Below are 17,112 nucleotides of genomic sequence, written 5' to 3'. Positions count from 1 at the left end.
TAGGGGGGGGGGGGGAATCCTACCTTTGTCAATTACCCACATTTTCAAATAACACTTATTCTCACATAAGGGGTATCGATGGAAATATTTCAAAGCCGTCTTATTTTATTATTTTTTTAAAAATTTTCACGGCAGTCTTAGTTCAGATTTAAGTATGCTGTAACTCCCACAAGATATGGAATAAAAACACCACACCATAAGCTTTCTTCTATAATCTTACGGGAACAGAGCTGTCGTTTTCACGAGGCAGAGCGAGCCACGGTCCTCATTTAGATTAGCACGTGGCTGACAGGTCACTGTGGGACCCGGAATAGCCTCAAGTCTAACAGCCTTGACTGTGACCCCAGCCGGGAGGGGGCGCCTCACTCACCCTCTCAGCAGCTTGAAGAGCATGCAGCCCAGGGAGAACCAGTCGGCACTGCTGTCGTAGGCTGTCCCCTTCTGCAGCACCTCGGGGGCCATGTACCCGTGCGTGCCCCTGGGGAGGAGAAAGGGTGGCGCGTCAGCGGAACATGGGCACCTCATACCACATGAATGGCTCACCAAACGGCAGGAGCTGTGAATGAGGGGCGGGGACGATGTAGCCTCTGCACGGACATGATCCACCCGACACCCGGTGGGGGAGCACCCCTTTCTGTCTTAACCAGGATAGGAATGAATTGCAACAGATCACCCCACGAAATCAAGGTGAAAACTAGTGCCCCGCCCTGGAGGCGACATCTGAATCCGGTCAGCCCCTCCTCCACCGGGACAGCTATAAAGAGCGGAAGGTCTCCTGTGTGGACCCGCATGGCCCATGCTGAGGTGGGGCTACTTCCTGGGAGTCAGACAGACAGACCGGACTGTAGCTCTGGCCCCGGGATGTGCCAGATGGGTGGCCTAGTTTTTCCACCACAGAAAGTAGATAATGGCATCTACAAGCTCCAGGGCTTCTGTGAAGATAACCTATTCAAAGCAGCAAGCGGTGCCTGCCTGGGACAGCTGAAGCCCAACCGATGGCACCGCCACCCCACACCCTGGTCACCTCCCGGAGGTCAGGGGTCCTTTCTGTCGTGGTCGCCGCGGCACCGCCCAGCACCTAGCACACGGCCAGTGTAAATGAACACGTGTTGCGTTCATTCAATGACTGAACTCTCACAACTGTCATTTGAATAATCCCGGGTATAGAGACGCCCTGGGGCCAGTGTCGACACGCCCCGATCACGCATGGCCACCGCCACACGCAGTCCAGGGGGCCCTGGGGGGCCAGGTGTGGCGGAGGCTGTGGTGTCAGGGAGGGTCCCCTGTGCGGTCACTTAGAGGACTGACCCACGTTCAACAGCTTGAACTGCAAGTAGATGTTTGGTTTGTAATTTAAAAAATATTCCTAATTTCTTTTCAGAAAAAAAACACACAGTTATTTTGAAAAGGAAGGAACAAGTGGATGGAGAGAGAAAGTTGACCTCCGGCCGTCCTTGGAGAGTTCCCCATACAGCTGCCTCCGCACTCAGCCCACGGACTATTTCATTTCTCCTTATCACGACCTTCAGAGATTTATTACTGAGGGTCGACTTGTGAACCAGGGGGTCATGGTTCAATTCCCAGTCAGGGCACACGCCCGGGTTGCGGGCTGATCCCCAGTGTGGGGCGTATAGGAGGCAGCCGATCTCTCTCATCAATGTTTCTCTCTCTCTCTCTGCCCCTCTCCCTTCCTCTCTGAATTCAATAAAAATGTATTAAAAAAAAGAAAATGACTGCTGGCAAGAAAAAAATGGGGGAGGGGAGGGGCGTGGACGGTAACACGTGACCAGGGCGGGGTCCGAGGGAACAAACGGGCTGCAGTGGAGAAATGATGGTGGACAGAGGCGATGCACTACTCACACACTCGCGTGCGGCTTCTTTTTGGAGAAATCACAGGCCAGACCGAGATCTGATATCCTGACGTGTCCGTACTCATCCAAGAGGATGTTTGCGGGCTGAAGAGAAAGAGAAGGTGATCTTCGAGAGTTCCCCGGATGCCCGGAGGAAGTCTAAAACTACAGGCACGGGGTACCTCGTGATCTTATCACAGTTCCTTCCGGAACACAAATTCTAGCTCTATGAGATCACAGCCAAGGAGGGCATGATGCTGAGAATGAAGGTGGCACGTTAACTTCCGCCGAGAGTGGTAATGATGGTGCTGATCAACATTAGTAGCAAAGGATTCAACTACTAAAGAAAATGAAACGCAGGTGAGAGAGAGGGGCTGTGAGCACAGTTCATCAGCGTGACAAAGATTGTTCTTCTCCCGGCCTTCCAGCTGGGACACGGTGCCTCTGCGAATCATAACGACTTCTGAGAAGGAGACCGTGAGGCACAGAACAGAAAGGACTCTTGCAAGGTGGTACCACCGGTGCTGACCTAAGAAATCAAAGTCCTCCACGGGGCCACACGGGGCCCCATCAATGTCATTTCTGTTGACGGGTGCCCGATCCACCGAATGACCAAATGTAATTTTGACCGCGATGCTGATGAAATGCAGCTACTGAGATTAGATTTGGTCAGCATAATCACGGAAAACAAAGCTCCTCTCCCCGATATACATTGAATTACAGTCGTCTTAATCGTTTTCTGCTGGAGATCACCATTGTTTCGCTTGAAATAAAAATAATGGAGTGCTATTATAACCACGGAGCATGAATAATCATGAGTGACGAGGATGAAGTTGGAATAGAAATGAAATAATGCCACTGCCTACTCAATAGCTGAGAAAACAAAACCCTGGCATAAAGACTCTCAGAAACCAGTTATAGATGCAAATGGAAACGCGTTACAACGGTACTTTCTAGATCTTCGGCTTGTATTTGATTCTTCTGTAAAACTCACACGAGGAAATAAAATGTCACATACCAGCCAGTGTCTCATTATTTCTATTTGATGAGAACAATACTGTTCCTTAATGCTCTTGTGAAAATGAAGAGAATAATTTACTAACTTTGAAGAAAGCTTTAAAATTGCATGCCCCCTATTGGGGATGGAGCCCACAACCCGGGCATGTGCCCTGACTGGGAATCGATCTGATGGCCTCTTGGTGCATGGGATGACGCTCAACCACTGAACCACACTGGCCGGGCACCAGTGAGATTTTTTTAAAGAAAACAAGAACAGAAGCCCAAGCATAGCACACCGGGGTTCTGTAGCTCAGGGATCTAGAACCATCTATCTATCCGTGGTTTTTATGGTGACCTCGAAAGGTGAAGCTCTGGCACTGGCCTTCGGGGGAAGCTCTGCAAGCTGGGCAGCCTCGCCCCCCCCATGAACTCTGACCGGCCAGTCTATGTCCTGGTTCACCAGGGTGCGTCCTTCGCTTGCTCTCTCAGCACATCTCCAGCTCTGACACAGAGCCAGGGCCAAGGCAGTGGCTTAGTGAGTGTCAACCGAATTACAATTAATGGTAAAAATGAGCAGCGACACCAGAAAGGCGCCCACCCCTGCTTTGCACGAATCAACCAGTTAAAACTTTGGAATGAGCGTCTGAGCTGCGCCAGGCACTGTAGCAGGCACCGAGGCGAGTGGCCGCTAGGACAGACACGAGCTCCGAGGACAGAGTCTGGAGCCTGGAAGAGACCGACATCACACGGATGTCGGGGCCGAGTGAGGAACACGACAGGGAATGTCTGAGCGCCGGGACCACACGCCTCCCGCGCAGCCCCGGTGACCGGCGAGCCGGCCGCGCAGCTCACCTTCAGGTCCCGGTACACGACGAAGCGATGGTGCATGTGCTCCAGCCCCAGGATGATCTCGGTGGCGTAGAAGCGCATCTCCTTCTCAGAGAACACCCCGTGCTGTGACAGGTGATAGTGCAGGTCGCCCCCTGGAGTCGGAGGCACAGGGTTTATTTTAAAAGTCCCTGTCATCCTCAACAGTCTGCCTGCCCGACTTGGATTTCTGACAGTCACATAAATACAATCGTACAGAACGCAGGCCGCTGCGTCTGGCCCCTTTTGTTCGTTATTATGTCTGTGAAATTCCTTCATGTCGTTCGACAGATCCAGTCTTAAATCAAACACTCAAAACATAATAAAACATCCCAGGAACCTCACAAAAAGGCCCTTTACTTGTTGAATTGTATGCCGTTTTATTTCAGCTCTTGTTACCAAGAAGACTTTCAGTCCATCCCGTGTCGCTTTCTCGTATTAGAAATCGCTTTTCTATCTAAACCTTGTTCGCCATTCTAAAGGCCATCATTCACTCACAGTTTAAAAGGTCGAGGTACCGTTGTTCTGGGCTAAAGGTACAGAAAATCGGGCGAACATCCTTCAAAGTTGGATTTTAAATACATTTAACCCATACTCTTATGAGACATTTCATTCCTAAAAGTTGAGGGCCAGGAAGCAAGCTAATTAAAGGCCCAGACCAGCTGCATTCCAGAAAATCACATCTCGCTGTAAGTAGTTCATGAAAATCTTTTCTAGGAAATGCAACTTCCAGGGAAAGACGGGGAGGGGCAGAGGGAAACCCAGGCCAACATTTTACATGAATTTTAATTAGGTTGAAGAGTAAAAGGCTGCCTCCATCTTCAGGGGCAAACTACTGATCGGAAAGACCCAACCTGCCCGTCGGCCGGGTCACGGCCACGTCGGTTGTCCCTCAGTGAGTCCGACCTCGCAGGCCTTGCTTACCATTCATCAGGTCCAAGATGAAGCAGAGTTTATCTGGAGTATGGAAGGCGTAGGTCATGCAGACAATGAAAGGACAATCCTAGAACGAAGTGGGGGAAAAAAAAACATGAAAATGTGTAAGAAAAGCAAAAGCTTCCCTGAAAAGCACATCTGCTACCAAACATCAGCTGCAGATTTTGTTTTTAATTCTCACCCGAGGAGTGAGGACCTTTTTTCCACTGCTTTTTAGAGAGAGTGGTAGGGAGGGGGGAGAGGAGGAGAGAGAAAGAGAGAAACTTCGATATGGCAGAGAGACATGGATCCGTTGCTTCCCACACGTGCCCCGACACAGGGCAGGGATCAGACCTGCAACCGAGGTACATGCCCTTGACCAGGAAGCGAACCTGCGGCCTCTGGTGTACAGGCCGACGCTCTAACCACTGAGCTACGCCGGCCAGGTCCAGATCTTTGCAGCCAGGCACTGCCCTGTGCAGAATGGGAGAAAATATCTGTAACCCATAAACGTAATAAGGACTCTTACTTAGAATACACAAAGAACCCCTGTATGTCAACAGAGAGAGAAAGCCATCCACTCAATGGAAAATTGAGTGCTAATGCTAATGACAGGAATAAATGGGCCCTTCACATAAGGGGCTATCAAATGGCCCGCAGGCCTATGAGCAGAGGTTGAGCCTCAGGTGTCCCCAAGGAAATGCAAGTTCAAAGCCACACATGCCTTCACTTGAACTCACACGAACCGGCTAAAACCGGCCATACCAAGTGCTGGAAAGGCACGGAGTAAGTGGCTGCCAGGAGCGTGCCACGGACCCACCACTCTCCCAAGCTGTTTGGGCGGCATCTGCTAGAGCCGAGCACCGTCCAAAACCCTGTGACCGGCGTTTCCACCCTGGGCTGTCCCCCGCCTGGGGATCTGTACTTCCGTGCACCCAGAGGACTGCACGAGAATGCTCCTCACAACACTGTTCAAAACAGCCCGAACCAGCAAACAACTCACATGTCTACCCCCCGAGAACGGGTCCCTAAACTGTGGCCTCCTGACGCAATGGGACACCGGAGAACAAGGGCCAGACAGCAAATACTTTCGGCTTTGCAGGCCCCAGGCAGCCTCTGCCAGGCAGTCTGCTAATTTTCTCTACAACCCTTTACAAACATCCGGGCCATTCTGAGTTCATGGGCTGCACAACAGGAGGCCACACGCCCGATCGGGTCCAGAGGCTATACATAGCGTGCCGGCCCGTGTTTAGCTGCAAGATGCACTGTGGCCACGTGCAGGGACACAGACGAAATGTCACACGCAACACTGAGCGAGAGGAGCCAGACACAAAAGGGAGTGTTTATATAAATTACAGTGCCAGAGTCGGGGTGGTAGTTAGTTGGGCGTGGAATGAGTGGCGAGAGGGGCACGCGGAGGCCTCTGGGACACTGGGAACTCTCTATCCCGTGATCTGGGTGCTGGACACACACGTGGGCTCCCCGGGGAGACTGCATCGGTGCTGCGCTAGACCTATAGCCAGGTCTATTTAGATTCCTTTTGTATAGTGAATGCCTGCCCCTCCACTGATTCAAATAAAAAAAGGCATAGAACATCTGTATCCACTTTTGTTAAACAGAAGAAAAAAAAAAAAGAATTACTAAATTCAAGTTTTAGCAGAATAATCTGTAAACAGAATTCACACTGTTCAAACTGCTGCATTAAGGGCATCCAGTTAAACTTGAGCTCACACATTTCTATAAGCTAAAGACTCATGAAGTTAGACCCAATCTCCATAAACCTTCCAGGGGAAATTGCTTCAGGGTGAATTACAAAATTCATTTTGCGGTTACCTAGTTTCCCTTGGAGGTCTGTTGAGATGAGATGGTGTGTTTCCTGGGGCCAAGATCTGTTTTGCTTTAAATAGGTAAAGTAAAGGTGCTCTCACTTTTCTGTTAAAAGCCATGTGACCTTCGGGGAATGGGGGTCGGGGGGCGCTCCCCCTTAGAACCCACCCACGTTTCCCCAGACCTTCCCAATAGCCTGCTGCTCCTCCCTAAATGGGGTTCCCCACCCACTCTGGTTCCTGATCTGATGAGCAGTTAGTTTATCTGTAGCACGGAGAAGTGGGCGGCCCCAGGACTTAGTGAAGTCGGGATCTTCCCCAGCTCGAGACAGCTGGGGGACACGCAGACCCAGCCCAGGGGCATGTGTGACCCCGACGGCACACGATCCGTCTAACGACAGCACCGAGAAGACGTCCAACGGTTAAAGGATCCTTCACAAACTGCGTCATTAGGTGGGGCGCGAACTGTAGACTTGGAATCATAGGCTGTCTGAGTAGAAAGGGCTCTTTTAAATACGAAATTACCTGGTTCGACTTCTTTATTTTACAGACAAGGAAACTAAAGATCCCTTCCCACCCCCTTCCACCCCCAACAAGGGAAATGACTTGTGTAAGGTCACAAGGAAACTTGGTAGCCAGCCAACATTCAAACCCCAGGCCTCCTGACCCTCTCCAGAGTTCTGTGTTGGGCTACCAGTCAGGTTTCCACAGCAACGCTTTGTTGTAAAGATGACTTGGTTCCCTCTACAGAGCCCACGGACTGCGCTCGAGGTCTCGCCTCTCAGGTGCTGAGCGGATCCGTGCACAGTCTCACGTCGACTCTGAGATCCAGACCTGAATGCTGACCAGCAAGGACAAACAGGCAGCGATGTAACGAGTGATGTTGACACGGTTACTGTTAAGATGTTCTGCCTTGATTACAAATGAAGGCCAATAAGAACGCGTGAACTTTTAGAAGTAGACCCTTAAAGTTCCTCAGCAGAGAACTGCCTGGTTTCCTACGGGCAGTGAGCGAAATGGCTTCACTTTGCAGCAACTCCGTGTAGGACTGGGATAAAAGAGGCCGGGAGGATTTTCTCAAAAAAGTTCTCCACATGGCAGCCAGAGGGATCCTCACAGACCGCAAGGCTTATCATGTTACCTTCCCACTTAACACGCGTTGCTTCCAACTGCTGGGAGATTTTTCAAAACCCTCAATATTGGCCCAGAAAGCTCTTTAGGTCTGGCCCCATCGGTTTCTCTCTCTCCAGCTTCACCTTGTGCTCCTCACACCCCATCACCTCTGACCCCGGCTCCATGGCTTTCCGTGAGGTCCCCAGACCCTCCGTGCTCAGGACCAGACACGCGCTGGCACCCTCTGACGTCACAGGAGCTCTCGTTGGCAACATCTCCACCCTGGTAAGTGCCTCCCGAGCCCTGCGTGCGCACCTTTCACAGCTCTCGCCGCCTGTTCCAATCACCTATGCACTTCCAAGATGACCCGAACACTACCTCCTTCTCTCATCCCATATGCAGCTCTGCAAGAGCAAAGGTCAAAGTCAAGTCCCTGGACCCAAATCTCAGAGCAGTGCGTGGCTCAGTCGAGGCCCTACATTGTGCTTCTAGGACGGAAGGAATAACACCAGCTGAACGCTAAGGGACTATGTAAGGAGGGTGCTGACTGCTCTTCCCAGTTGTGGGCGGACTTATCCTGCATCTCGCACATACCTTCCCTTGTTACTAGGCAAGAATTACACAAGAAAACTGGCAACAGTACTTCCTGCTGTCTCTTTGGGGGATGAGGGGTGGAATACTCCATTTGAGATTGAAAGAAAAAATACACATTTCTAGTAAAAAAAAAAGATGAGTGAGTGCGGTTCAGTCTCATACCAGCACCTATAGCATCATATTGATGAAGGGGATTGAGAGTTCACCCTAATGAGGCTATTTAAACTGAAGATCACTCCAAACCTATGAACAGTGACTTCTGATTAGCAAAAGCCATGCCAAACAATTTTACTACAACTCTTTTGGGTAAATCTTATATTTATATGTAAAAAAAAAAATCTAGACAGTTTGCTACTGGAATACAAAATATAAACAATTCTTTTAAATCAGTTCAAAGCAGTAGCCCAATAAAAGCCCAATTTTTCATTTATTGCCTTCGGGGGAGACTGGCGAGGAACTACACAACTAATTAACCACATTCCCCCTCAGCTGGATACAATAAATATGAAATTGCTACAGGAAAACTGTAGAAGGGAACGCGTTAAAAATTAATGCTTTTAATAAGCCCTGAAACTGCAGTGAGCGCATGTCCGTCCACGCGTGGAATTTAAGACAAAGACTTTTCCCGGGGAAATGAGGAGCCAGAGCCAGGCATACGGATCCCGCTACAGGGAGCGGGCCGCTCAGGGCGGCTGCAGACGTGGTCGTGCGCACAGGGACTCTGATGGGAAATGCTCACCGCCCATGTGCCGGGAGGTAGCGGCGCACAGTTATTTACCACCATGGCATTCCCACTTGGTAGAGTCGAGCTCCATGTGGCTATTCTCTCGCTTCAACAGTAGGTAGCCCTTCTAGAACCACTCAGACTAATGCTAGGACAATATCAACCACAATGCGGTAAACTCGGCGGAGGAACCCAAACCATGCGGCCCATCGAGGGACGGTGGGAAAGGAACCGGGGAGTGTTCCTGGGAGGCCCGAGCCTCTGGGTGAGGGAGTTAACCTCCTGGGTCTCTGGCTCCTTGCCGAGGAGGTGAGAGGGGTTCTTTGACGAATCATTAAAATGCGGGATGTCTCGCTGTGTACAGAGCTTCCTGGCTGGTGCTTTTGTTTTTAACCAGTCAACTGCCACGACATTTTGAATTTAATTAAAAAAGGTCCACCCAGACCTAACCTGTTTGGTTCAGTGGATAGAGCGTCGGCCTGCGGACTGAAGGGTCCCGGGTTCGATTCCGGTCAAGGGCATGTACCTTGGTTGCGGGCACATCCCCAGTAGGGAGTGTGCAGGAGGCGGCTGATCGATGTTTCTCCCTCATCGATGTTTCTAACTCTCTATCCCTCTCCCTTCCTCTCTGTAAAAATCAATAAAATATATTGAAAAAATAAAAGGTCCACCACTTGCGTCTATAGACACAGCGCACAAATGGTTAGTTTTAAAAAAAAAAAAAAAGGTCCACCGTTTGCGTCTATAGACGCTTACAGCGTACAAATGGTTAATTTTATGTTTTTTAATGATGTGAGAGAGAGAGAGGAAGAGAGAGGGAGGGAGAGAGAGAAATAGAACAAGGGAGGGAAACAAGGAGAGAGGGAGAGAGAGAGAGGAAGGGAAAGGGAGGGAGGGAGAGAATGAGAAACAGAATGAGGGAGGGAAACAAGGAGAGAGGGAGAGAGAGAGAGAGAGAGAGGGAGAGAAAACACCGATCGGTTGCTTTCCACACGGGTATCAAACTACAACCTGAGTCTGTGCCCTGGCGGGGACTCGAACCGGTGACCTTTCGGCCCACCAAGACAAGGCCCAGCCCACGGAGCCACCCAGGCCAGGACGTGGTTTGGTGTTTAACGTGAAAAATCACATGTGAGCTTCTTAGCACGGGCCTGGCCATTCTGTACTCGTTACAGTCCTTTCCGCGAACACTGGACGACAGACCTATGGACACGCAGAGGCACGCCAGGTCGCTGGGACGGTGCGGTTTCTGGATGTGCCTTTACAGACCCCGGCCCAAATAAATCAGAGCCACGGCTTCGATCCTGGCCAACGCCGTCACCAGAAAAAGAAATCCGCAGAAACCCGCACGGGACACTGCTCTACAAGTGGAGACACGGGGTCAAGGTCTGTTTGTACACGTGCCGAGCCCTGACATACAAATAAAACGCCCAGCAGGTGGACACGGTGTCCTGGGAATGGGGATGGCCAAAGGCCACAGCAGATAAAACATGGCAAGTGCTGAGAAGACAGAGTCACCTTCCAAGGAGACACTGACTGGGGACAACCCCACGGGGACAGCGCAGAGCTGGCGAGCCCCAGTCGCTTGCTGTTTGTTTGTGAAGGGCAGGAGCGACGGTCTCTTACTTTCTCTCTCTGGGTTAGTCCTGCTCGGTCATGCAGTTAATTCCTAACTGTACTCAGGGGACTCTGTTGTTGCTGGTATGATTATTTCCTGCCTTCTCCCCAACCATATTCCGCAGTGAAGTTCATCATAAATGCATACTATTGGGAGAAGTCACGGGCGTTCATGGTGCAGGTTGCTGGTACTTGGCCAGCTCCCCCAGGAAACAGAGGTAATGTCTGAATGGTACACTGTATCAGCTCAGTGCTGCCGTTCCCTGCTATGGATTCCAACCCACCCCAGAACCGGCTGGCCCCATAACTCAGCCAGAAAATGCCTGCATTTTAAATACATCGTCCTGATATAAAACAAACACATCCACACACAAAGAGCAATGATCAAAATTGAGTATCGCCCTGGACAGTGTGGGTCAGACGGTTAAATGTGGTCCCAAGCACCAAAAGGTTGCCGGTTTGACAACCAGTCAGGGCTAAAAAAATAAAATTATTCTTTCTTCCTTTGATTTAGAGGATTCCGAAGGAAGGATGAAGGAAGGAAGGAAGGAAGGAAGGAAGGAAGGAAGGAAGGAAGGAAGGAAGGAAGGAAGGAAAATTTGAATACTTACTCCTGTACTCACGAGCGACAACATAATCCTTTCATTTAAGGCTAATGTTTCTCCTTGTTTCATCTTGATCCTCTTCTTATCCAAGCATTTCATTGCATACCTAGAAACAGAAATATGGCTGAAAAATCAACACCAGAAACACACCCAGACTGATTCCAGCACGACACACCATACCGGGACAGATTTGGGCAGTGTTTATAAAAAGCAACCCGGCACCCAAGTGCCATGCAAAAAAAAGTCTTACTGCACGTATTAAGGAAAAAATGCCCTCCCCTCTGCAGGGGCACAACACCCCCCCCACACACACACACACACTCCTCAGGTGTGGGCTGTGCGTAGGGACCTCCTTCCGGGGCACAGCAGGGAGAAGCCGAGGGGGACTTCACGGTCAAGTCTGACAAACACGACCTCGGTCAAGGGATCAAGACCAACATCAACAGTGACCCATCACTTTAATATCAGGTAGCCTTGATGTGATCTGATGCGATGAGAAGGGCATTTTACCTCTGGGTCTTCCTTCCTGAAGCCCACCACCCCCATCCAACTGTGGGAAGAGCATCGGACAAACCTAAATCGAAAGGCATTCCACTCCGTGCAAATGTGTCTGAAGAGACCAATCGATAGCATGTGCTTCTACACATCATGGGACTGCCTAGATATTCTAAACACCTCAACACGCTGGGATGATGAAGTAAAGCTACTACGTTTCATGAAATGTAATAAGCGAGGAGTAAAGTGTATTGTTAAGGATCCAAGTCCCTGGGGTGAGTACTGGACAGGAAAGGAAGTTTGCATAGCAGGACTCTGTTTTGACAGTGTGTTCTCTCATTTAATTCTGCAACGAGGCAGGCGCTCTTTTTCATCCCTACCTTACAAACGAGGCTGTGGAGGCTCAGAGAGGCCCAGACTCTGCCCAAGCCAGAAAGGAAGTGCAGAAGCGAATCTGACCCGGCCGTGTGGCACCGGCCACCCACACCCGGGATTCCTACGCGATCCCGTCTCAGCAGGACACCAGACGTCAGGCACCTGGGTGCCCGGCACCGGCTGCACCCTGCGCAGGGCCCCACAGCAGGAAGAGGAGCCATGGGCACAAGCCAGCGAAGGTACGTTACAGCCGCCAGAGAATACGAAACGTGCCAAGTGGAGGACCAGGACAGACTCGGAGGACCAGGACAGACTCAGGCAGGGGCTGAGCGGCAACCCCGTAGGTGATGCGGGGGCAGTGGGGGTGGTGGGCACTGAGCTGGGTGACCTCAACTCCTCCGTCTCACACTGACTGATGTCTGCACCACCCTCACAGGCTGTCCTGCCTCGCCCACTGCTCTCCCGTGCCTGCCCCTTAACCAGACGTGGAGGTCTGGTCCATCACATCAGATCTGCCCGTTCTCTTGCCTTCAGAAACATGTTCACTTAAACCGCTTCCATATTAACATACGTTCCCCATACTTCACAACTCCCCCATTCACTCCCCGGAAGACCCTATGTCCCACGCGTAACTGCCTCACGTCCACCTCCCACGAGACGAGTGACTGAGATAGGCGATGGGCCCACGACCTTGACCTTCGAAGCAGGGCGTCCACCCTTCTCAACAGCACCCAGCTCCTCATCTGGGGGACCCACGCCGCCTGGATGCTACGACGCCCCGAACTGCATGTGCTAAATCGTGGGCGGGCCTTTAATCAGGAGAGAATGTCTATTTCTTTCCGAGGCAAACAAGTCCGGGAGCGAGAATCACGGGCTTCCAGAAGTCCGTGCAGGGACTGTCTTTGGGTGCGAGCACAAACCCTCGTCATAGTCCCGGGAAAACGTAGGAACGTCAGAAACTTACATTTTTCCCGTGTCTGCTTTCCGGCAGCCGTAGACTTCTCCGAAGCCGCCCCGCCCGATGATCCTATGTACGCTGAAATCATTCATGGTCAACTGTGAATTCAAAACACGAAATGGGACACGTAACGGCCGCATAAAAATGACGGGGTAAGGGTTTTTCCAAGCAAGACACGCACACGTTACTAACGCGGCCGTTCCCAGGGAGGGACCTGCCGTTCCCACGACTGACTCCTTGAACAGAGGGGAGCAGCAGGAGGAGGCAGGGCTTTCTAGAACCTCTTCCTGCTCCACCCCCCGAAGGCCCAGCACAGAGGCAGACGGGAAGGTGACAGAGTGGGAGCCCAGTGAGACCGCTATGCCCACCTCATCCGTCTCAGACTACAAGACACGCGCCTGGAAGACAAGCGTCTGGGGAAGTTTCTAGTCAAAATGCAAAGCAACTTCGGCCACGCTGAAGCCCTGAAGTTTGGCAACCACGCGGCAATCCCGGGAACCACCGTGGGGGGAGAATGAGCCCGTGCCCAGGGCATCCGCGTTCCCCTGAGAGGGAGCCATATGATCAGAAAACCCGGCGGATGCCGGCCATGTGATTTTTTTTTATCGATCACATCCGTGAAGAGAGAGGGGACCCGTGCTGGGCATGTGAGCCTGCAGCAAGGCTAAGTGTGAGCCAAGTCTATAAAGAGGCTTTATTCATGGGCACGTCTCCTTTGGGTCAGGATGTGTCAGCAATGCCCTGCTTCAGACGGAGTTTTAACAGCACCCGATGGTGCCCAGGCAGACAGACAACCCTACGGCCATGGGAAGAGGCCCTCGGATAACAGCAAAGGCCTGCTAGGCAGCCTAACGGTCAGATTCTTAAAAGTTCCCCTACCCACCCCCTAAAACATCGTGTCTGCAGCCAGGTAGGGGCAGCTGGCCAGAGGCTTCATGTCTGATCATGTGTGATGCTGAGAGGACATGGGACAAGGGGCATGAGGACACAGACACCAGGCCGGTGGAAGGAGCATGAGCGTGAGGGGAATCCACAGCAGATATAAGGGCTTTTTTATTCACTTATTTATTTTTGGCTCATCCTCGCCCGAGGTCATTTTCCCATTGATTTTCAGACAGAGTGGAAGGAGGGGGAGAGATAGAGAAACATCGATGTGAGAGAGCTACATCGATTGGCTGCCTCCCGCACACGCCTGGACCAGGGCCGGGGATTGAGCCTGCAACCGAGGTACATGCCCTTGACCGGAATCGAACCTGGGACCCTTCAGTCCTAGGGCCGACGCTCTGTCTACTGAGCCAAACTGGCTAGGAGAGGGATTTTTTAAACTGTGTGTTATTGCCTCATGCTTCTAAATCCTGCCAGGAAATGTGATGGAAAGCAGAGGTTCAATAAATCAATAAATAAACAAAAAAAATAACTTCTTCCAACAGGACCATTCAAGTAAAAAACTCCCTCCAAAAAAAATCCAGTTGATAATTTTTTCCCCCAACCGCAAGCCTCTATGAAGGGAAAGGAGGAGGGAAGAGGTAAGAGGCTGGGCAAGAAGGCATGTTCTCCAAGTGCAGCAGAGGTTACGTCCTGTAATCACTGACCTTGAACACTAATGGAGGATGGAAAGCCAGGGGAATGAATACGGGTTAGAAAGCAGCCAATGTTTGAGGACCACTCTTAGCATTCTCAAAATTAAAAAAACTTTTTAAAAGGTAAAACTCTGGCCCTAACCGGTTTGGCTCAGTGGATAGAGCATCGGCCTGCGGACTGAAAGGTCCCAGGTTCGATTCCGGTCAAGGGCATGTACCTGGGTTGCAGGCACATCCCCGGTAGGAGGTGTGCAGGAGGCAGCTGATCAATGTTTCTCCCTCATCGATGTTTCTAATTCTCTATCCCTCTCCCTTCCTCTCTGTGAAAAATCAGTAAAATCTATTTTTTTTAAAAAAGGTAAAACTTTGGTCTAAAAAACATGTGATCAAATGTCCTTTCTTAAAGAAATAAACACATGCTTATAGGAATATGAAAAAATAAAAAAGAGAATTAAGGTCGACCAGCGTGGCTCAGCGGTTGAGCATCAACCTATGAACCAGGAGGTCACGGTTCTTTTCCCGGTCAGGGCACATGCCTGGGTTGGGGACTCCATACCCGGTGTGAGGCGTGCGGAAGACAGCCAATCAATGATCCTCTCTCATCACTAACGTTTCTACCTCTTTCTCCCTCTCCCTTCCTCTCTGAAAGCAATAAAAATAAATTTTTTAAAAAAAAGAGAGAATGAAAATTCAACTTGTTTGCAGCTGGGATGGGAGGGCAGCTCTGTCGTACGCAGAGCAGCGAGGACATCTGCTCGGGCAGGGTGTCACCCCTGGGGAGCAGGCTCCAGAAGCAAGTATTTTCTCACGAAGGGAAGCCAGGGGGAGTTTGTAATTTTAAAAAGGAAGTAAAAAGACGATACTCACATGGATATTTAATTCTACATTTTTCCACTGACAAAATCGAGTGAACTTGTCACTGAAAGAGAACACAAAGAACGGCCAGACAGTTAAATATCAAATTAACCGCATTGAGAGAGAGGAGAGAAAGAGTTGGGAGATAAGCTAGCGTCGCGAGACTTGTTTTACGTCTCAAACAGAGTTCGTTTTCTTAAACATCTTTTCACAGTGCATTCACCTGTGGGGCCTTATTTCGTGGCTCACATGAAAGGCATCATGTTCCCTTTAACTGTCATGATGCTACAGGGACGTCTTCATCGGAACCACCGTTGTTCGACAGACGGGTAACACAAGCCACATATACACTGAGCGGCCAGACTATTATGACCGCCCCATCAGTACTTCATTGACACTTCCAAACATACTGAATATTGAAAAAACTTCCTAAGCAAATACTCTCAAGGTTTTATTATTATTATTATTATTATTTGCATAACGAATTCACTTCATGGTACTGATGGGGTGGTCATCATAATCTGGCCACTCATGTGTAATCAAATTTTAATAATATATTGGTTTAACCGGATATATCAAAAATGACTATTTCAACATGTAATCGGCATCAATTAATAAGAAAGTCTACATTCTTGTTTTCCTATTAAGTCTTTGGTCCTGGTGTGGTCTTTGCACTTACAGCCTGTGTTTACTCAGACCAGTCACGTTTTCAGAGCGCAGTAGCTACCTATGGCTCGGGGCTTACGGTGTTGGACAGTGCGGTGCTAATGACCGGAAGAACTACCCGCTGACGAATCACTGTAAGAGCGGCGAACACTCCGATGGGCCAGGTTCTGAAAGCTCGCTGACCCAACCCAGCAACTCCCTGGGCAGGGACTATGCTGATACCTGTTTTACAGCCAAGACCAAGGCCTGCCCAAGGTCACACAGTGAGAGAATGGATGGGGCAGGATTTGAACCCAGACCACATACTGCCTCTCAAAGACACAGAGGGCGTAGGAGAGGGCTCCCCCCTGTCCCCCCGCCCCCCGGACTAGACCCGGAAGATGCCATGGGCCATAGTGCAGCGTGTGCTCTCACCAAGCACTCAACTGCTGGCTGAGGGCTCTTCCCGCCCACGAAGTAAGAAAAAACTATCTATTTAATAAACACATTGTTTGGATTACTTTTTGTTACTGAGCAACGTATCTAAGCAAAGAACATTCTTGCTGACTGCTGGGCTCATCTCGCCCCTGTTATGATTTCTTAGACACAAGCAGAGTATTCAGCGTTCTTTGAGTGAATGAAGGAATGAAATAAAAAAGGAAAGAAAAGGGGGGGAGGGAGACAGAAAAGGCACAAAGGGGCGGGGCTTCATATAAAGTACAAGTTATAGGTATTATCATACCAGCGCTATAACATGCTGTAGGGCATCCAAATATCCAGTTCTCTGGGGTTTGCCTCTAATACGCCTTCTAAGGACCTTTTAAAAATATTTCTGAGGCTGATAATCCATTTGAGAATCAAAAGCGTCATGCAATCACACATCATCTTTTTACAATGAATCTAAAAGGGCTTTTAACGAGCGTTTCCCTGATCCTCCTGACATCTCTATGAGGCTGGTAAAATAACACTCTATTTTTGAGATTTCAAATTGTTGTTTTTTTTTAAAGTATGGGGAGCGCAAAGGGCAAAACCGCACTGGGTGTGTGCTCTGTTTTTATAAATCGATGACTTGCTGTGAAGTTCACGTGGGGGGC

General features: G+C 50.1%; 1 protein-coding gene across 1 annotated transcript in view; it reads right to left on the bottom strand.

The window, feature by feature from the left end:
* The window catches only part of ADRBK2 (adrenergic, beta, receptor kinase 2), a 64,685-nt gene that overhangs the window by 15,697 nt on the left and 31,876 nt on the right, over positions 1-17,112 (bottom strand). Inside the window, exons 7-13 of the mRNA XM_015562862.1 lie at positions 15,386-15,437; positions 12,945-13,036; positions 11,117-11,216; positions 4,641-4,719; positions 3,702-3,832; positions 1,861-1,955; positions 371-478 (exon numbers count right to left, since the gene is read on the bottom strand). Of these exons, the coding sequence (XP_015418348.1) occupies positions 371-478; positions 1,861-1,955; positions 3,702-3,832; positions 4,641-4,719; positions 11,117-11,216; positions 12,945-13,036; positions 15,386-15,437 (657 nt within the window). The remainder of the gene's footprint in view (positions 1-370; positions 479-1,860; positions 1,956-3,701; positions 3,833-4,640; positions 4,720-11,116; positions 11,217-12,944; positions 13,037-15,385; positions 15,438-17,112) is intronic.

The sequence above is a fragment of the Myotis davidii genome, unplaced genomic scaffold (genome assembly GCF_000327345.1).
Source record: "Myotis davidii unplaced genomic scaffold, ASM32734v1 scaffold478, whole genome shotgun sequence".
NCBI lineage: Eukaryota > Metazoa > Chordata > Mammalia > Chiroptera > Vespertilionidae > Myotis > Myotis davidii.
This window is presented reverse-complemented; position numbering and strand designations above follow the sequence as displayed.